Source organism: Lichenostomus cassidix, unplaced genomic scaffold (assembly GCF_008360975.1).
Source record: "Lichenostomus cassidix isolate B80296 unplaced genomic scaffold, HeHo_3.0 HiC_scaffold_569, whole genome shotgun sequence".
Classification (NCBI taxonomy): domain Eukaryota; kingdom Metazoa; phylum Chordata; class Aves; order Passeriformes; family Meliphagidae; genus Lichenostomus; species Lichenostomus cassidix.
Window position 1 is genome coordinate 1 of NW_028147651.1, and position 19049 is coordinate 19049.

The 19049-nt window shown below is 48.9% G+C and overlaps 1 protein-coding gene across 1 annotated transcript in view; it reads right to left on the bottom strand.

Moving 5' to 3' along the window:
* Nucleotides 1-445: 445 nt before the first annotated feature.
* LOC146420983 (CUB and sushi domain-containing protein 2-like) overlaps nucleotides 446-19049 on the bottom strand; it is a gene marked incomplete at both ends in the record, with an annotated part of 45178 nt that continues 26574 nt past the window's right edge. The window contains 12 exons of the mRNA XM_085047830.1: nucleotides 446-663; nucleotides 1325-1507; nucleotides 2528-2701; nucleotides 4364-4552; nucleotides 5667-5840; nucleotides 6865-7038; nucleotides 8566-8739; nucleotides 10626-10820; nucleotides 12435-12620; nucleotides 14848-15036; nucleotides 16565-16711; nucleotides 17532-17720. Coding sequence (XP_084903956.1) covers nucleotides 446-663; nucleotides 1325-1507; nucleotides 2528-2701; nucleotides 4364-4552; nucleotides 5667-5840; nucleotides 6865-7038; nucleotides 8566-8739; nucleotides 10626-10820; nucleotides 12435-12620; nucleotides 14848-15036; nucleotides 16565-16711; nucleotides 17532-17720 — 2192 coding nt within the window. The remainder of the gene's footprint in view (nucleotides 664-1324; nucleotides 1508-2527; nucleotides 2702-4363; nucleotides 4553-5666; nucleotides 5841-6864; nucleotides 7039-8565; nucleotides 8740-10625; nucleotides 10821-12434; nucleotides 12621-14847; nucleotides 15037-16564; nucleotides 16712-17531; nucleotides 17721-19049) is intronic.

Consider the following 19049-nt stretch of genomic DNA (forward strand, 5'->3'; position numbering starts at 1 on the left):
AGAATATCAGAAATTACAAGCATGTAGGTGAAGGGTACAGAGGATATAGAAAATGTATAAAAAATGTATATAAGGGTATATAAAAAATATAAAAGGATATGTAAAAAGGCAAAAAACCATCAGGCATCAACAGCACTCCCCACTTAGCCCAGCTGTGCCTCTTGTGTAAATCCACCTTTGTGCCACCTGTGCCACCTCTGCCACCATCCCTGCTCCTTTTCCAGCCCCTTCCCAAGGGTTCCTGAGCTCATGGCATTCCCTGCCCCAGGAATACATGCTCAGGAGCAGCCCTGGAGAGCCCCTATCCACCCCCAAAATTACTCCAGATTTCCCTCCATCCATCTGGAAAAACAAACCCAGAGCAGGATTTTCCCATTATGCTCCAGCAGAATTCCCAGGCTGCCAGTCCAGGATGGGTTTAGCAGAGTTTTCTGGGGTTTGGCACCTCATTCCCCGAGCTGGCAGCTCCTCCCTCCCAGTGCTCACCAGTGCACTCGGGGCTGCTCCCAGTCCAGGTGCCGTTGACAGTGCAGTGCCTGCTCAGCACCCCCGTGGAGTAATATCCCTCGCGGCACTGGTAGATGATGGAGCTGGAGAACACCAGGCCGTCGTTGAAGATCACCCTGGCGTTGCTGGGCGTGCCGGGATTGCCGCAGGAGATCACTGCAGGGGATGGACGAGTTGGAATTAACCATAAAACAGTGACAAACCCCCAAAAATGCATGGGTTTTGTCATTCATGCACGGTAAAGGAAAGATCTGGGGACATCAGAGAGCTGTGGGGACATCAGAGCAGTTGTGGGGACATGAGGGCAGTTCTAAGGACATCAGAGCAGTTGTGGGGACACTGGGGCAGTTGTGGGGACATGAGAACAGTTCTGGAGATGCCAGAATAGTCTTGGGGACATCAGAGAAGTTCTGGGGACACTGGAACAGTTCAGGGGACACTGGAGCAATTGTGGGGACATCAGAGAAGTTCTGGGCACATGAGAACAGTTCTGGGGACACCAGGGCAGTTCTAGGGACACTGGAGCAGTTCTAGGGACGTGAGAGCAGTTCTGGGGACACTGGAGAAGTTCTAGGGACACCTGAAGAGCTCTGGGGATATGAGAGCAGCTCTAGGGAGCATCAGAGCCTTTCTGGGGACACCAGAGCAGCCCTGGGGACATGACAGCAGCTCTGAGTACACTGGGGCATTCCTGGGAACAATGGAGCAGTTCAGGGGACACCAGAGCAGCTCTGGGGACACTGGAACAGCTGTGGGGACACCAGGGCAGCTGTGGGGACACGGGGGCAGGCTGGGCAGCAGTGTCCCTGGGAGGTACCTTCGCACTCGGGCTGTGTCCCGCTCCAGGAGCCGTTGGCACGGCAGGTCCTCTCGGAGGAGCCGCGCAGGGTGTAGCCAGGCTCGCAGCTGAACCTCACCACGCTGCCCACGTCGAAGGCGTCGCCCAGCCCGATGCCGTGGGAAGGGATCCCGGGATCGCCGCACACCCCCTGGCTGCCCCCTGGCCGGAGAGGGGACAGGGTCAGCAGAGGGCTCTTGTCCCCTGTGTCCCCTCATCAGGTGAAACATTCCCTGATTGCAGGAGCCCACGGGGTTTGAGATGGATGCAAACCATGGCCAAGATGATGATGGGTGGGTGATGGTGATGGTTGAGTGACCATGCATGAATGATGATGATGATTGACCATGTATGGGTGACCAAAGGTGAGTGACAACAGGTGGATGACCGTATGTGGATAGACGATGGGTGACCATGGGTGGGTGACCATGCATGGATGATGATGATGGTTGACCCTGGGTGGGTGACCATGGGTGGGAGGTGATGATGATGCCAATGACAATGGGTGACAATAGGTGGATGACCATGCATGGATGGATGGATGAATGGATGATGATGATGATCGGTGACCCTGGAGGGGAGATGATGATGGGTGATGATGATGATGGTTGAGTGACAATGAGTGGGTGACCATGCATGGATGATGATGATGATGATGGTTGACCATGGGTGGGTGATAATGGGTGACCATGTATGGGTGACCATGGGTGGTTGATGATTATGACAATGATGGGTGACAATAGGTGGATGACCACGCGTAGACGGACAATGGGTGACCATGGGTGGGAGATGATGATGATGATGATGGGTGACAATGGATAGGTACCCATGTCTGGCTGTCCACAGAGTGGTCTAGGTGTGTAACCATGGGTAGGAGGTGATGGGTGATGATGATGGTTGAGTGACAACGAGTGGGTGACCATGGGTGGTTGATGATGATGATGCATGACCACAGGTGGGTGACCATGCATGGGTGGATGATGATGATGATGATGGGTGACCATGGGTGGATGATGATGATGGGTGACCATGGGTGGATGACCATGGGTGGATGATGGGTGCCCATGGTGGATGAAGATGATGGGTGACCATGGGTGGATGATGACAATGATGATGATGATGATGATGGGTGACAATGAATAGTTGCCCACAGGACAGCCCACCCCTCCCCAGTGTCCTCACCGGAGCAGTGCGGCAGGGACCCGCTCCAGCGCCCGTCCAGCTGGCACATCCGCGTGGCGTTCCCGACCAGCGTGCGCTTCCCCAGGCAGCTGTAGCGCACCACGGAGCCCACCGTGTGCTTGTCCCCCGAGATCTGCGCGTGCGGCGGGGACCCGGGGTGGCCGCACGACACCACTGCCGGACAGAGGCACCGGAATTCCCGAGCTCAGCCGAATCCCGGAATTCCAGGGTGGAGGGAATTCAGCTCGGGGAGGAGCTTAAGGATTGATTAATTCCAACCCTTTCCATGGGCAGGGATGGTTTGCCCTATCCCAGGTTGCTCCAAGCTCTGTCCAGCCTGGCCTGGGACACTTCCCGGGTTGGGGACACTTCCCGGGTTGGGGACACTCCCACCTGTGCCACCTCCCCACACTCACAGGTTAGTTCAACACCCAGAAACCAAAAACATGGAAAAATCTCCGTATTTTTTTGTAACTCTTAACCCCCAAAATCCATGGAACCAGTGGTCAAACTTGGGTTTCCATGTGGCAACAAATTCTCCAAGTCCCAGCATTTTAAGGAAGGAGATCTCTTGTATTTAAGGAAAACTGGGATCTAAGGGAGCTTAAGATTTTGGGGTTTTAACTTTAGGATTTTGGGGTTCTCCCTCAGCTGTGGGAACATGGATCATCATTCCCAGGATCCGTGCAAGGGGTGAGGAAAGGACAAAAGGAAAGGAAAATGTGCCCAAAGCTGCTCGGTAGGACTTGGTGTGGAGGGATAAACAAGGGGGAAAAAAGGAATAATCCCAGCTTTGGAACAGCTCAAGCCAGTTGGAATTTCCAGAGTTCTGAGGCCATTCTCGAGGGCAGGGAATGGGATTGCAGCTGGTTGGGGATCCAAAGGGACAACCTGGTCCTGCCTGCACCACCCTAAGGCAGCTAAAATCCCCTTGGGATCCCGAATTCCCAGCAGAGGACTGGGATTTGGGATAGCAGCACTGAGCTCTCCCTCAGGTGAGTTTTCACTCAGCCAGGTGAGTTCTTCCTCTGCTCCAGAGCTGCTCCTGCCCTCTCCCCCTGCTGATCCCAGCTGGAGCCACCTGGAACCCCCAAATCCCAATGGGATCTGCCTCTCCCTGCACAGGGAACCCCTAAAGCGGGATGGGAAACCTCTCCTCAACCCCAAACCCCATAAGGATTGGCCTCTCCCTGCACACAGATCCCCCTCCAGTGGGATCCCTCTCCTCAACCCCAAACCCCATCAGCCTCTCCCTGCACAGGGAACCACTCCAGCAGGATCCCTTTCAAGCCCAAACCCCATGAGGATCTTCCTCTCCCTGCTCCCTCCAGTGAGACCCCTCTCCTCAACCCCAAACCCCAATGGGATCCCTCTCCTCAACCCCACAGGATCCTTATCCTCACCCTCAAACCCCATTGGGATCGGCCTCCTCAACCCCAAACCTCATAAAAATCTTCCTTCTCCCTGCTCTCTCCATCAGGATCCCTCTCCTCAACCCCAAACCCCATTGGGATCCCTCTCCTCAACCCCAAACCCCATTGGGATCAGCATCTCCTCAACCCCAAACCCCATTGGGATCCCTTTCCTCAACCCCAAACCCCACTGAGATCCCTCTCCTCAACCCCAAACCCCACAGGGATCTTTCTCCTCAACCCCAAACCCCATTGGGATCAGCCTCTCCTCACCCCCAAACCCCACTGGGATCTCTCTCCTCAACCCCAAACCCCATTGGGATCAGCCTCTCCTCAACCCCAACCCCCTTCCCTTCACATCTTCCCCCAAGAAAAACCCCACAAACCCCCCGTGACGAGCAGCTGGCACGCTGGGGACACTTACAAAGGCACTGGGGGAGGGCTCTGTCCCACGTGCCATCCCCCTGGCACGTCAGGACGTGTGTCCCCAAGAGATAAAATCCGTGGATGCACTGATAGGACACGGTGGTGCCGAAGCTGAACCTGTGGGGACCACTGGGCTGCACTTGCCGGACGCTGTTTTCCAGGTGCCCGGGGTCAGAACAGTTCACAACTGCGGACAAAGGACAGAACAACACCCGAAAATAACGGGGAGAAGAGGGCGGGGTGGAAAATGGGGGATTCTCAAAAAAAAAAAGCGGGAAAAACGGTGGAGAATTGAGAATTTTATGCTGCGAGTTGAGGGTTTTTTTGGTGTTTTTTTGTTTGGTGTTTTTTTAGGGTGGGAATAGAAAAATTCCTTGTGGAAAGGGGAAAAAAGGGAGTCCAGGTAATCCTGCAGATTCTAACCCAGCAGCACAGCCTGGATCTTGAGCCCTAAATTGGGATTTAGCACATCCAGCTGGGAAAAACTGATCCCAAAATGGGATTTAAAAAAAGCAAGAAAAACAGTGGAGAATCGCAAATTTTATGTTGAAATTTAAGGGGTTTTTTTGTTTGGTGTTTTTTAGGGTGGCAATAGAAAAATTCCTTCTGAAAAGGGGGAAAAAAGGGAGTCCAGGCAACCCTGCAGGTCCTTTAGGGTGGGAATAGAAAAATTCCTCATGAAAAGGGGAAAAAAGGAAGTCCAGGCAACCCTGTAGGTCCTTTAGGGTGGGAATAGAAAAACTCCTCATGAAAAGGGGGAAAAAAGGAATCCAGGCAACCCTGTAGGTTCTCACCCAGCAGCACAGCCTGGACCTCCAGCCCTAAATTGGGATTTAGCACATCCAGCTGGGAGTAACTGATCCCAAAGTGGGATTTACAGTGGGGAATAATTGATAATCCAGCATGGACAGAGATCCTGGATTAGGGGAGTGCAGAGGGAGGGAGTGCAGGGAGGGGAGGAGATTTGGGAAGTGAACCTCAGTGCTGATCCTAAGGGAATTGAGGCAGCCCAGAGGGAAAAGGGGAAAAGTGGAAACGGGGAAAAAGGGAAAAAGGGAAAAAGGGTTCTGCACAAAACTGTGGTGGTGGAGGAAAAGGTGCTCCAGGGGGATCTGATCCCAAATTTCCTTGTGCTCTCCCCACTTCCAACACCTTGGAGGATGCAGGGAGGACAGAAAATCCCAAGGGTAAAAGGAGGTTTGATCCATGGGATTCCCAGCGGGTCTGGGAGCTCCAACATGCCCTGGGGACATCCCTGGGTGTTTTCCAGGGCTTTCTGGATTGGGAATGTCCAGACTGACCTCGGCAGGAGGGCAGGGTGCTGCTCCACTGGCCGTTGGCCAGGCACTGGGACTGGGAAGCTCCCTCCAGGCGGAAGCCAGGGTTGCACTGGAATTTGGCCACGTCGTTGAGGTTGAACTGGGAGCCCTGGGTGAGGCCGTTGGGGGGATTGCCGGGGTGGCCACAGGTGATGGCTGCAAGGACAAAACGGGAATGTCACCGGATTTATTCCTGGGATATCCACTGGGAAAAGTTCTGGAGGTAGGAGAGGATAAAAACCCGTCAATCCCAAAACCCACAGTGGTTTCTTCAGTCTTCCAAGATTTGGGGTTAGCTCTGTTGAGATATGGGATCACCTGGAGAGATTGGGATTTTTGTAGGTTTTCCTGGCAGCAGGAATTCCCTGCATCCCTCTCCAGGCAGCCAGGATCCCACTGATTTCCACCACACACCCCTCTTCAAAAATCCCAGCTCCTGCTAATCCCACACCACGCAGGGCATTTAACCCCCTCTGACCCCAAAAAGGCTTCTCTGCTCTGATCCCAGCCCTTCAGCCAGGAGAAATTCAATGGAATTTCTGAAGCACAAGGAATCTTTCCCCAGAGAGCCCTGGGGATGCTCCTGCACAGCCACCCCACATCCTCTGCACAGCATCTTCCAATGCTGCAGGATGATTTTTGCCTTTTTTCTCTTCCATATTTCTAACTTCCCAGTACTTTTCCCACCCTTTTCCCCAGCTAGGAAGACCAAAGCCATTGCAGAGCTCCAAGGCTCCTCTCCTGTCTTGGTTCTCCCTGGGAACCAAGGCTGAGAACAAAATCTTCAAGACACATTGTGATCAACAAGTCCAACTAGAGCCAAGGGTGGAAAGCTGCAGAGAAAACACTTAACCTGGGAGAGATTACATCACCACTCATCCTCCTAATTGGCTCCTTTTATCAACAATGCTGATTTCCTAAAACCTATCAAACTGTTTCAACCTATCAAACTGTATTCACCCCTCTGGGGTTGGGTTTTCATAGATATTCTTTCGCCGATATTTATGCAGAATATCCATAAAACCCAATATTTATGCAGGACATCCACAAAAAACCCCACAATCTCCAACAAAAACCCACTTTTCCATTACCCCCAACACTAAAACCATCCCGATTCTCACCCCCAGGCTGAGAAAGGCTGGGATTTCCCCCCAGGGCTGAAGCAATGACAAGTACTTACGCACACAGACAGGCGTTTTCCCGGACCAGCGGTGATCCTGCTGGCAGATCCGCACCGACATGCCGATGAGGCGGAAGCCGGGCTGGCACTGGTACACCACGCTGCCCCGGTAGTTGTAGTTCTCCCCGTTGATCTGCCCGTTCACAATGGGGCTGGGAACGCCGCAGTGCCCGGCTGGAGAGGGGGAATATGGGAATCACCTGGGGATCACTGCCCAACCCCTGGATCTTTGTGGGATTGGGATGCGGAGAAGTCCTGACTGGTTTGGATTTGGACAAGTCCTGACTGGTTTGGGTTTGGGTTGGGATTTGGAGAAGCCCTGACTGGTTTGGGATTTGGAGAAGCCCTGACTGGTTTGGGATTTGGAGAAGCCCTGACTGGTTTGGGATTTGGAGAAGCCCTGACTGGTTTGGGTTGGGATTTGGAGAAGCCCTGACTGGTTTGGGTTTGGAGAAGTCCTGACTGGTTTGGGTTGGGATTTGGACAGGGAGAAGTCCTGACTGGTTTGGGTTTGGATTGGGACTGGGAGAAGTCCTGACTGGTTTGGGTTTGGGTCTGGAGAAGTCCTGACTGGTTTGGGTTTGGGATTTGGAGAAGCCCTGACTGGTTTGGGATTTGGAGAAGCCCTGACTGGTTTGGGTTGGGATTTGGAGAAGTCCTGACTGGTTTGGGTTGGGATTTGGACTGGGAGAAGTCCTGACTGGTTTGGGTTTGGGATTTGGACTGGGAGAAGTCCTGACTGGTTTGGGTTTGGGATTTGGACTGGGAGAAGTCCTGACTGGTTTGGGTTTGGAGAAGTCCTGACTGGTTTGGGTTGGAAAGGAATGGAAGGATCATCCACAGACACCTTCCACCATGTCCCAGGCTGCTCCAAGCCCTGTCCAACCTTTCCTGGATGCCTCCAGGGGTGGGGCAGCCATGATTCTCTGGGCAATCCATGCCAGGGCCTCCCCACCCCACAATTCCATCCCAATATCCAACCCAAACCCATCCTCTTCCAGCCCAAGGCTGTTAATTCCACACTCTGCTGTCAGTGATGCCTTAGGATTTTAGCTTCTATAATTTTCCATGTAATCCTGTGATTCTTTAGTGTGTAACTCTGGACTCCATACAGGTGCTGAGCTGCTGTTCTCTCATTTTTGGACAAAACAATTCCTCTCTAAGCTCCAAACTCAAGGACACCTCACTGTCTCAGAGCCCCAAGATATGGAAACATGGAGTAATTGACTTCTTGATTAATTTTCTTCATTAGCTGAAGCTGTAATTGGAGGATTAAACCTCAATATGCAAATGGACAAAACTTATAAAGTATGAAAAACTCGTGACCTGCTGTCCATTTTGGGTGTAGCCCCTGGGTGGGCTGTGAGTGCCCTGAATGCACCTGAAGGCCTTCAATAAATAGAACTGCTTTTAAATTATAAACTGCTATATAAATAGAACTGCTTTTTATTCTCCTCACTTTGTCTAGGCTGTTTCAGCTAAGCCACTCAAGGCATCATCATAAACATCCTCACCCCAACTCTCTCCAACACCTCTCACCCACTGAGGACACATAAATCAAACTCTTCCTTTTCCCATCCACCTCAACCTCCACAACTCCAACTCCTCCCCTAATCCATCCCTAAAATCCCTCCCCAGACACCTCCAGCATCCTCCCAGAGCCCTGTGGCTCCACCCTGGGTCTTCCCAAGGGATACCTACCCAGACAGCGCACCTCAGCCCCGCTCCAGAGCCCGTTGGCCATGCACTCCCTGACCCTGGAGCCCACCAGGGTGTAGCCAGTGTTGCAGGAGAAGATGGCAGTGGCCCCATAGCTGGTGAGGGTCCCGATCTTGTTCCCGTTGGGAGGGGTGGGCAGATCCCCGCAGGAGATAACTAGGGCAGATCCCAAAGGATGGGGAGGGAAATAAAGGTTTTAATGGGATGCATAAAGTTATAGCACCAGGAGTTATTGCTGGAGTGGGAGAGTTCATGAAATAATTCCAAAATTGTGGCAATTCCAGGGATTGTGACAATTTCAGAGCAGTGCTGGACGAGGTGACAAAAATCAGTATTTATGCCTCAGGACACGAGGGAAGCACTGAAGACAGGCTGGGAGGGAATCAGATGAGTTTTTCACACAATAACCTCCTCACATGGGAATATTTTAATCATTAACCCATTGCTGGGTGCAGCAGGAATTTCCAGAAAATATTTCCAGAAATTCCCAGAAAATCTACAAAATGGTTTGGGTTGGAAGGGATTTTAAAGGCCATGGCAGGGACATCTCCCCCTTGCTCCAAACCCCATCCACCCTGACCTTGGAAAGGCACAAAGTTTCCAATTAAAAATCACACAGCTTTTCCCCACAAGAGAAATTTCCCCAAAATTCCAAGATCCACAGGGAACACCCAGCTGGGTTCCAAGAGCTCCTGCAGACCCAGTTTTTGATTTTATCTCCATTTTCTCTGCCCTCTTACTCTACAAACCCTGCAGAGTTCCCTCCTGACCTCGGGGCACTCGGATTGAGGTGGGAATAAGGCTGAGGGAACAAAAAGAGGTCAGGTTTTTGCTCCTGGATCTGGAGGAAGAGCTGGCAGGGGGAAAAGTACATCTGTCACCCACACTGGCACTCCCAGCTCTGCAAACAAAGGCAGGCAGCAGGGAAGGAGAGGTTTTGCTGTCTCTGTCTGCACTTGGAGAGAAAAACCCTCCAGCTCTGACAAAAGGAAGATCCAAAGCGCAGCAGAGGTGTCAGAAAAACCAAGAGCAGCCTGTCTGCCCCAGTGGGTGGGATTTGCAGGTGACACTGTCACCCTTGTGAACTCGGTGTCTCTAAGAGCTGAGGGTTTGCAGCTGAATTTTTTTCTTTCCTCTCCTCTCTTTTTTTTTCTTTTCTCTCCTCAAAAGCCCCAAGTTCAGAGCAGCTGTGACAGCAGAGCTGCTGGGACCTTGCAGCACCAGCTGGGCTGAAGGGCTTGAGATGCTGCAGGAGCACTGGGATTAAACAGGAATCACAGCCAGAGTGACCTCTCCCTGCATCCCAACTCCTCCAGCAGCTCTGCTGTCTCCACCTCTAGAGTAATTCAGTCCCAGGCCACAGCAGGGACACCTTGCATTGTCCCAGGTTGCCCCAGACTGGTTTGGGACACTTTCAGGGATGTGGCAGCCACAGCTTCTCCATCCCAGTCCTTCTACACCCTCAGAGGGAGGGATTTCTTCCCAAAATCTGCCCCAAACCACCTCACAAATGCCCAAAAAGCCAAACCATGCTCCACAGCTCTGCTGCCTTCATCTCAGCTGCTGCCAAGTTAATTCAGTCCCAGCCCATGGCAGGACACCTTTTATTGTCCCAGGTTGCTCCAGACTGGTCTGGGACACTGCAGGGATGGAGCAGCCACAGTTTCTCTGGGCAATCCATCCCAGCCCCTTCTTACCCTCAAAGGAAAGAATTTCTTCCCAAAATCTGCACCAAACCACCTCACAAATGCCCAAAAAGGCAAACCATGAAACACAGGCTCCAGACTGGTCTGGGACAGTCCAGGGATGGCGCAGCCACAGTTTCTCCATCCCAGCCCTTCTGCACCCCGAGGGAAGCATTTCCTCCCAAAATCTGCCCCAAACCATCTCACAGAGCACTCTTGTACCCAAAAACCACCACCTCCTCCTCCTCACCCACCGGGATCATCCTCAAACCCCCAGGGCTGGGATCTGCCCACCCCAAACCCAAACCCAGTGCCACCACCCCGCCCCAGTGCCCCCCCGGGGTGTCCCTCTCTCACTTTTGCAGGTGGGCACAGGCTGGCCGATGCTCCAGGTGCCGTTGGCCTGGCAGCGGATGACCCTCTGGCCAGTGTAGTAGTAGCCAGGGTCGCAGATGAGCATCAGCTGGGCGTTGTAGTGGTACTGAACCTCGTAGGTGAGGCGCCAGCGGCCGTGCTCCACCGCGATGCTGCTGACGTCGGGGCAGGTGACAGCTGAGCCCAGCAAACGGGGGAGGGAGGGCAGAAAGAATGGGTTAATTGGGGTTTCAATCCCAAAAACCCCCCTGTTTTAATGAGGGAACATCCCCTGTCGGAGAATCAAAAGGAAAACTTTGTGTATGATATTAAAAGTGGCGATGCTGCCCATGCCAGGGCATAGCTGAGCCCAGCAAACAGGGGGAGAATGGACAGAAAGAATGGGTTAATTGGGGTGTCAATCCCAAGGACAAATAATGGGTTAATTGGGGTTTTAATGAGGGAACATCTCCTGCTGGAAAATTAAAAGGAAAACTTTCCGGGAGATATTGGAAGTGGTGATGCTATCCACGTCAGGGCAGGTCACAGCTGAGCCCAGCAAACAGGGGAGGGAGGGCAGAAAGAATGGGTTGATTGGGGTTTCAATCCCAAGGACATAAATAATGGGTTAATTGGGGTTTCAATCCCAAGAAAATCCAGGTGTAGGGAACATCCCCTGTTGGAGGATCGAAAGGAAAACTTTGTGTATGATATTAAAAGTGGCGATGCTGCCCATGTTGGGTTATGTCACAGCTGAGCCCACCAGCCAGGGGCAGAAAGGACAGAAATAATGGGTTAATTGAGGTTTCAATCTCAAGAACATAAATAATATGTTAATTGGGGTTTCAATCCCAAGAAAATCCAGGTGTGGGGGCTTTTTAATGAGGGGAATGCTCCCTGCTGGAGAACTGAAAACTTTTTGGATGATATTAACGGTGGTGATGCTGCCCATGTTGGATTATGTCACAGCTGAGCCCACCAGCCAGGGGGAGAGAGGACATACAGAATGGGTTAATTGGGGTTTCAACCCCAAAAAACCCCATGTTTTAATGAGGGAACATCCCCTGTTGGAGAATCAAAAGGAAAACTTTGTGTATGATATTAAAAGTGGCGATGCTGCCCATGTCAGGGCATAGCTGAGCCCAGCAAAGGGGGAGAGAGGGCAGAAAGAATGGGTTAATCGGGGTTTCAATCTCAAGTACAAATAATGGGTTAATTGGGGTTTCAATCCCAAAAAACCCCATGTTTTAATGAGGGAACATCCCCTGTTGGAGGACTGAAAGGAAAATCTTCTGGACAATATTAGAAGTGGTGATGCTGCCCATGCCAGGGCATAGCTGAGCCCAGCAAACAGGGGCAGAGAGTATGTATGTATTTATATGTATGAGATATGTATGTATTTATAAATATATTAATATGTAAAAATATAGAATATATATAGAATATATAAAAATATATAAAAGATAACATCTATAGATTAAAAATCTACAAAGCTACAAATAATAACTAAAATAAATATTTGTATTATTTAATAATGAAATAATAATAAATAAAACAACTAAATAAATAAAAATAACTATAATATAAATAATAAAATAATAAATAAAAATAAATAAAAATAAATAAAAACAACTAAAAACAACTAAAAACAACTAAAAACCTTCAGCCATCAGGACAAGCGGGACACCAAAACGCCGCGAAATTTAATTTCCCCACCAATCCCCCCCAAAACCCCCAATTGCCCCAAACCCCACACTTATGGGGCAGAGCTCTTTGCTCCCAGGTGGAAAGGTGACCCCAAATCCCACTCACCCACGCACAGAGGGGGTTGGTTCCCGTTGCTCCACACTCCCTCCTGCAGGCACTCGGTGCTGGGCTCGGCGCCTGCCTGCAGCTGGAAGCCTTGGTTGCACTGATACACAGCCTTGGTGCCCACGGTGTACTCCTTCCCAAAAACAACCCCGTTCCTCGGGGCTCTGGGAACGCCGCAGGAGAGAGCTGGGAAGGGAAAAAAACACCCCAAAAAAAATCAGGGAGGTGATGGTTTTATCCCAAACTGAAATCTTAGATCGCAAACTTTCCTACTGACCAGACACTGCAGGGAGCCCTGACTTCCATAAAGGATCAACCAAGGCAAGTCTGAATCCCAGTTTCTCTGCATCTCCCTGAATCCCAGTTTCTCTGCATCATCTCCCTGAATCCCAGTTTCTCTGCATCATCTCCCTGAATCCCAGTTTCTCTCAATCTCCCTGAATCCCAGTTTCTCTCAATCTCCCTGAATCCCAGTTTCTCTCAATCTCCCTGAATCCCAGTTTCTCTCAATCTCCCTGAATCCCAGTTTCTCTGCATCTCCCTGAATCCCAGTTTCTCTGCATCTCCCTGAATCCCAGTTGCTCCTGGAAGAGGCTCTGGCTCACACTTCCCATAACATCCATAACACAAAACCTATCAGCAGAGCGTTCCCAAATTTCCACGCGGAGCTAAAGGATTCCACAGCTTTGTATTTCCATCCCACAGCAGCACCAAACTCCTCTCCAGGAGCACTTCTGGATTACATAAGGCAGCAAATTGTGGAATTGTGTTGTGGCAGAAGGGAGGCTAAATTTAGCCTCACGGCTGAGGAGGGAAAAGAGGGGAATTCGGGGGAAAAATGGAAAAGAGATGGCAGAGCTGGCAGGGCTCTGCACCATTCCTGCTGGAATTCTTGGCTCTGGGGCCAGGGAAAGGAGGGGACAGGCAGGTGACAGCCAAAAATACATGGAGAACCACAGCCAGCTCTGCTGTGACTCTTCTTCCCAGCTCTGGGAATGCCAGTGCTGGGAAATGTCCTCAAATCTGCTGTTCCAGCAGCAGCTGGGGATGGAGGGACAGCAAACCCAGATCTGCTCCAAAGCCACCCCGTGGTCCCCATCCCTGTCTGGATGCCAAGAAGAGCTGCCAGGAGCTGGGAAGCTCTCCTGGGAATCTGCTGAAGGCTCTGGGAGAGGATCCCTGACTCCTGATCCCAGTATCTTCTTCAATTTCCAAACAAACCCATTCCCTGCTGGAGCAGCCCCAGCTCAGCCCCCCAGCTGCTCTCCTGAGCCATATCCTGACAATACAACACATTCACCTTCCCGGTGTTCCCTCTGCACAAAAAAACCTGGAAAAGCAGGAAAAATCCCTTTCTGGTGACATGAGAGCCCAGTGAGAGCTGGAAAGAACCCAAACTATGTGTGCAGCAAAAAATGGGATTTTCCCCCATGCAAAGTCCAGCTTTTATCCCACTCCTGCTGCAGCCTGGAGCAGAATCCCTCAGCAGATTCCCGGAATTCTGAGGGCTGTGAGCAATTCCAGAGGCAGGAGGAGGCAGTGCTGATGACACGAGTGTCACTGCAGCGAGCAGGGCTGGCCAATCCCTCTCCAAGGCCTGCTGTCTAGACAGGCTGCCAGCCTGAATACCAATGGCCTCCCAGGGAAAGAAAAGAGGGCACCTGGAAAACCCGACCTTTCCTGCCTCCCAGCAGCTCCGTTATTCCTTCCCTCTTTTCCCAGTTATTCCCTTCCCTCTTTGCCTATCTCTTCCCAAATCCTTGGAGAGGAGCATCACCCCTCAGTGCTCTGAGCCCGTTCTCAACATGGGATTTTGGGAATTCCAATAGCAGCATCTTCACACAGATGGGGTTTTTTCCTCCCCCATTCCAAGCCCTTCCCTCTTTTCCTGCTCCCAGTTATTCCCTTCTCTTTTTGCCTATCTATTCCCAAATCCTTGGACACGAGGGTCACCCCTCAGTTCTCTGAGCCTGTTCTCATCATCGAGTTTTTAATGGGAATTCCAATAGCACAGTCTTTACACAATTTGGTTGTTTTTCCTCCCCCATTCCAAGTCCTTCCCTCTTTCCCCACTCCCAGTTATTCCCTTTCCTCTTTGCCCATCTATTCCCAAATCCTTGGGCATGAGGATCACCCCTCAGTACTCTGAGCCTGTCCTCAACACGGAATTCTCAACGGGAATTCCATCAGCAGCATCTTCACACAATTTGGGTTGTTTCCTCCCCCATCCCGAGCCCTTCCCTCTTTTCCCACTCCCAGTAACTCCCTTCCCTCTTTGCCCATCTATTCCCAAATCCCGGTCCCAGTGCTCCAAGCCTATTCCCAACCCAGAATCCTCAACGGCAATTCCAATAACATCATTATTTCCTCCTCCACTTCCCCAGGACTCCCACAACCCGATCCCAGTGCCTACCTTGGCACAGGGGGATGGCCTCCCTCCAGTGGAAGTGTCCCTGGGGGTGCTGGGCGCAGGTGCTGCTGCTGTGTCCCACCAGGCGGTAGCCGGTGTCACAGCCGAAGCGCACCGAGCTGCCGGGGCGCAGCCCGGAGTGGCTCAGGATCATCCCGTGGGCTGGAGGCTGAGGGAGGCTGCAGTAGGGAGCTGGGAAGGGGGGAAAATAATCACTGGATGGGCAGCAGTGTAGGATTGAATTCTGTAGGATTTGGTTATGAGGATGTGATGGAAACGAGAGATCTCTGCAGTCAGGTCTGAGAGCATGGGGTTTGTTGTGAAAGGTGTGGGTGTAGGAGAGCTGCCAGGGCTGCCAGACACAGCTCAGAGCAGGTCTGGGAAGCAAGAGAGAGACAGAGATCAGATGCAAAGAGGCCGAGCTGCCATTTACAATACAATAAATCATCTTCTGTGTTGAACGTTCTAATTCTTATTAACCAATCCAGAACAAGCTGCAAACCCTACAATATTTACACACAACCTATAAGAATCATCCCATTACCATACAGAGTTATATTTAAAATATTCTAGTTTTCATTAACCAATCCAGAACAAGGTACAAACCCTATAACATTTACATACAACCTATAAGAATCATCCCATTAACATATGGGGTTATATTTTAAACCCTAAAAACTGCTTTTGGACCCTCTGCCATCAGGCAGGCTCTGCTCTGACCCTTGGAGCTGTCTGCAGGCAGAGGGGATTGTTCCATCCAGAGGGAATTACCTCCAGTTGGCCAAACCATTGTTTTCTAGTTGTTCAGTAACTCAAAGCTTGTCTTCATCTCAATCTTGGTTGTATTTTCCATACTCTCAGCATCTTTTGCCAGGTAATCATATTTATAAGGCTTTCCTATTTCATCTTCCCCAACACAGCTGTAGGGGTGTTCACTTCCCATTCTCAGGGATTACACTGTGCTTCCCAAAAAAATGGGAATTTGGGATGGATAAACACCAAGTCAAAGCGGGGATGGATTTGCTCCAAGCTTTGCCCAGCTCCAGTAATGCCACAGGATTTTAGCTTCTACATTCTTCCTGTATCTGTAGTTTTGGTGTGTAACTCTGGACTCCATAAAGAGTGCTAAAACTGCTGTTCCCAGCATTTTAGACAAAACAATTCCTCTCAGCTGGGAATCCACGGACATTTCACTGCCTCAGAACCCCAAAATATGGAAACAGTGAACTGGGGGAGCAAACTTGGGGTAATTGACATCATCAGTTGAAGGTGTAATTGGAGGATTAAGGCTGATATGTTAATGGACAGAACTCATAAAATAGGAAAAACTCGTGTGATCCCACAATCCTAGTTCTGATTGCTAAAGGGTGATTGAAAAAGGACTCAAAGCTCCAAGGCTTCTCCCTGGAATTTCTCCTGATTCAGATTCCATAATTCCATAATTAACAGTTGTGACTGTTAAAACAATGTTTGAAAAACGAGCCAAAGATCCAAGATTTCTCCCTGGAATTCCTCCTGATGGTGATCTCACAGTCCTGGTGCTGACTGTTAAAGAGTGATTGAGAATTAACTCCAAGCTCCAAGGTTTCTCCCGGACACAAATCACCTTTCCCAGCCTGGAACGAGCCTGGCTTTGCTCCTCCCCAGCCTCAGCAGCTCCTGCCCTCCCAGCTGGACCTCTTTCCAGGAATTCCAGGGAGTCTCCTGGCTGGGAACTCACCCGAGTAGCGGATTTTGAAGCCTTTCCTGTTGTAGGCGTGGTCGGAGGACCAGCGGAGGAAGACGCTGTTCCCACTGCTGGTGACCGTCAGCGGGGCTGAGTAATTCCCACTCAGGGACAGCAGCAGGGGGCTCTGGCCAGAGGGACCTGGAAGGGAGAAGTCGGGAAGAATGGGGGGAAAATATGGGGAAAATATGGGGGAAGATAGATGGGGAAGATAGATAGATAGATGGGGAAAAAGGGGAAATAATATATATGGGTGAAATAATAATATATGGGGGAAATGGAAATAATAATATATGGGGGGAAATAATAATATATGGGGGGAAATAATAATATATGGGGGAAATAATAATATATGGGGGGCAATAAATGGGGGGAAATAAATGGGGGGGAAAATGGGGGAAAAATGGGGAAAATCAGGGAAAAAAATCGGGGAAAATCAGGGAAAAAAATCGGGGAAAAATCAGGGGAAAATCAGGGGAAAATCAGGGGAAAATCAGGGGAAAATCAAGGCTGCCCTATAGCCACTCAGGCTCAGTGTCCCTGCAGGAGGAACAGCAATGTGGTTCCACTGAGAATTCTCTCTCCATTGCCAACTCCCAGGCCTGGAGAATCTGCTCCTTGTGGCCTCCAGGGATGGGAATTCCCACCTTCCCAACTCATCCCCTGCAGCAATCTCGGCTTCCTTCCATCCCTCCCAGGCGTTTCCCAACTCCTGCCCTTGGAAAAATCCTTCAGACCCAGAAAAATCCCCAGAAAAAACCCCAGAAAAAACCCCAGAAAAAACCCAGAAAAACACCCAGAAAAACGAAATCACCGCTATTTCTTCATGCAGAAATCAGCAAGGAGCTTTCTGCAAGGTCAGGAGAAGATTCCAGGTGGGAAAACTGGCTCTGGAATGCTCCTTCCCCCTTCACTGCCATGGGATTACGGACGATTTGGGATTGGAAGGTGAATTTCTTACCATCGAAGATCTCGAACTCGTCAAACTGCTTCTCGCTGAGGAAGTACTCGATGGTGAGGGAGATGTTGTAGCCTGGCTCCACCTTCACCACCCAGGAGCACGTCTGGAAGTGAGGGTAAGTGCCCAGGGAGCTCTGGCTCAGGATCACCCCGGCGGAGTCTGTCAGCAGCTGGTTCATGGGGCAGTGCACTGGGAACGGGAAGGAAAATTCCTGGTTTGTTGGAGGAAGGGTGGAAGGGGAGAATGCAGAAAAAAAGGGGTGGATGTGGAATAAAAGGTCTACCTTTTATTCTGTAGTGGGATATTTATTCCCTTATTTTGAAAGGGGAAAAAAAGTACATTATGTTATGTTATGTTATATTATGTTATATTATGTTATATTATGTTTTATGTTATGTTATGTTATGTTTTATGTTATATTATGTTATATTATGTTATATTATGTTATATTATGTTATATTATGTTATATTATGTTATATTATGTTATATTATGTTATATTATGTTATATTATGTTATATAGTGTACAGTGTATAGTATATAGCATATAGTATATACTATATATTATATTATAATTTTATTATAATTTTATTATATTATAGTGCATGGTGTACACTATAGTAAATAGGTCTCCCTTTCTATCCTACAGGGGAATATTTATTCCCCTGTTTTAAAAGGGGAAAAAAAGGATATTATATTATATTATATTATATAGAGTGTACAGTGTATAGTATATATTATATTATAGTATATAGTGTGTAGTATATAATACATAGTATATACTATATATTATATAGTATATATTATAGTATATAATATGCAACATATATATTGTAATTTTATTATAATTTTATTATATTATAGTGTATAGTGTACAGTGTATAGTATGTAGGTCTCCCTTTTATCCTACAGGGGGAATATTTATTCCCTTATTTTAAAAGGGGGAAAAAAAGTATATTACATTGTATATAGTGTACAGTGTATAGTGTATATAGTGTATAGTATATATTATAGTATAGTATATAGTATACAATACATAGTGTATACTATATATTATATTATAATTTTATTATATTATCATGTATAGGGTACAGTGTATAGTACATAGGTCTCCCTTTTATCCTACAGGGACAATATTGATTCCCCTATTTTAAAAGGGAAAAAAAGTGTACTATATTATATTGTATATAGTGTACAGTGCATAGTATATAGGGTATAGTATATATTATAGTATAGTATATAATGTATAGTATATAATACATAGTATATACCATATATTATAATTTTATTATAATTTTATTATATTGTAGTGTATAGTGTACAGTGTATAGCACATAGGTCACCCTTTTATCCTACAGGGGAAATATTTATTCCCTTATTTTAAAAGGGGAAAAAAGTATATTATGTTATATTATATATCATATTAGATTATTGTTATATATTATATAGTGTACCGTGTATAGTATATATAATATTATAGTATAGTATATAGTATAGTGTATATTATGTTATAATTTTA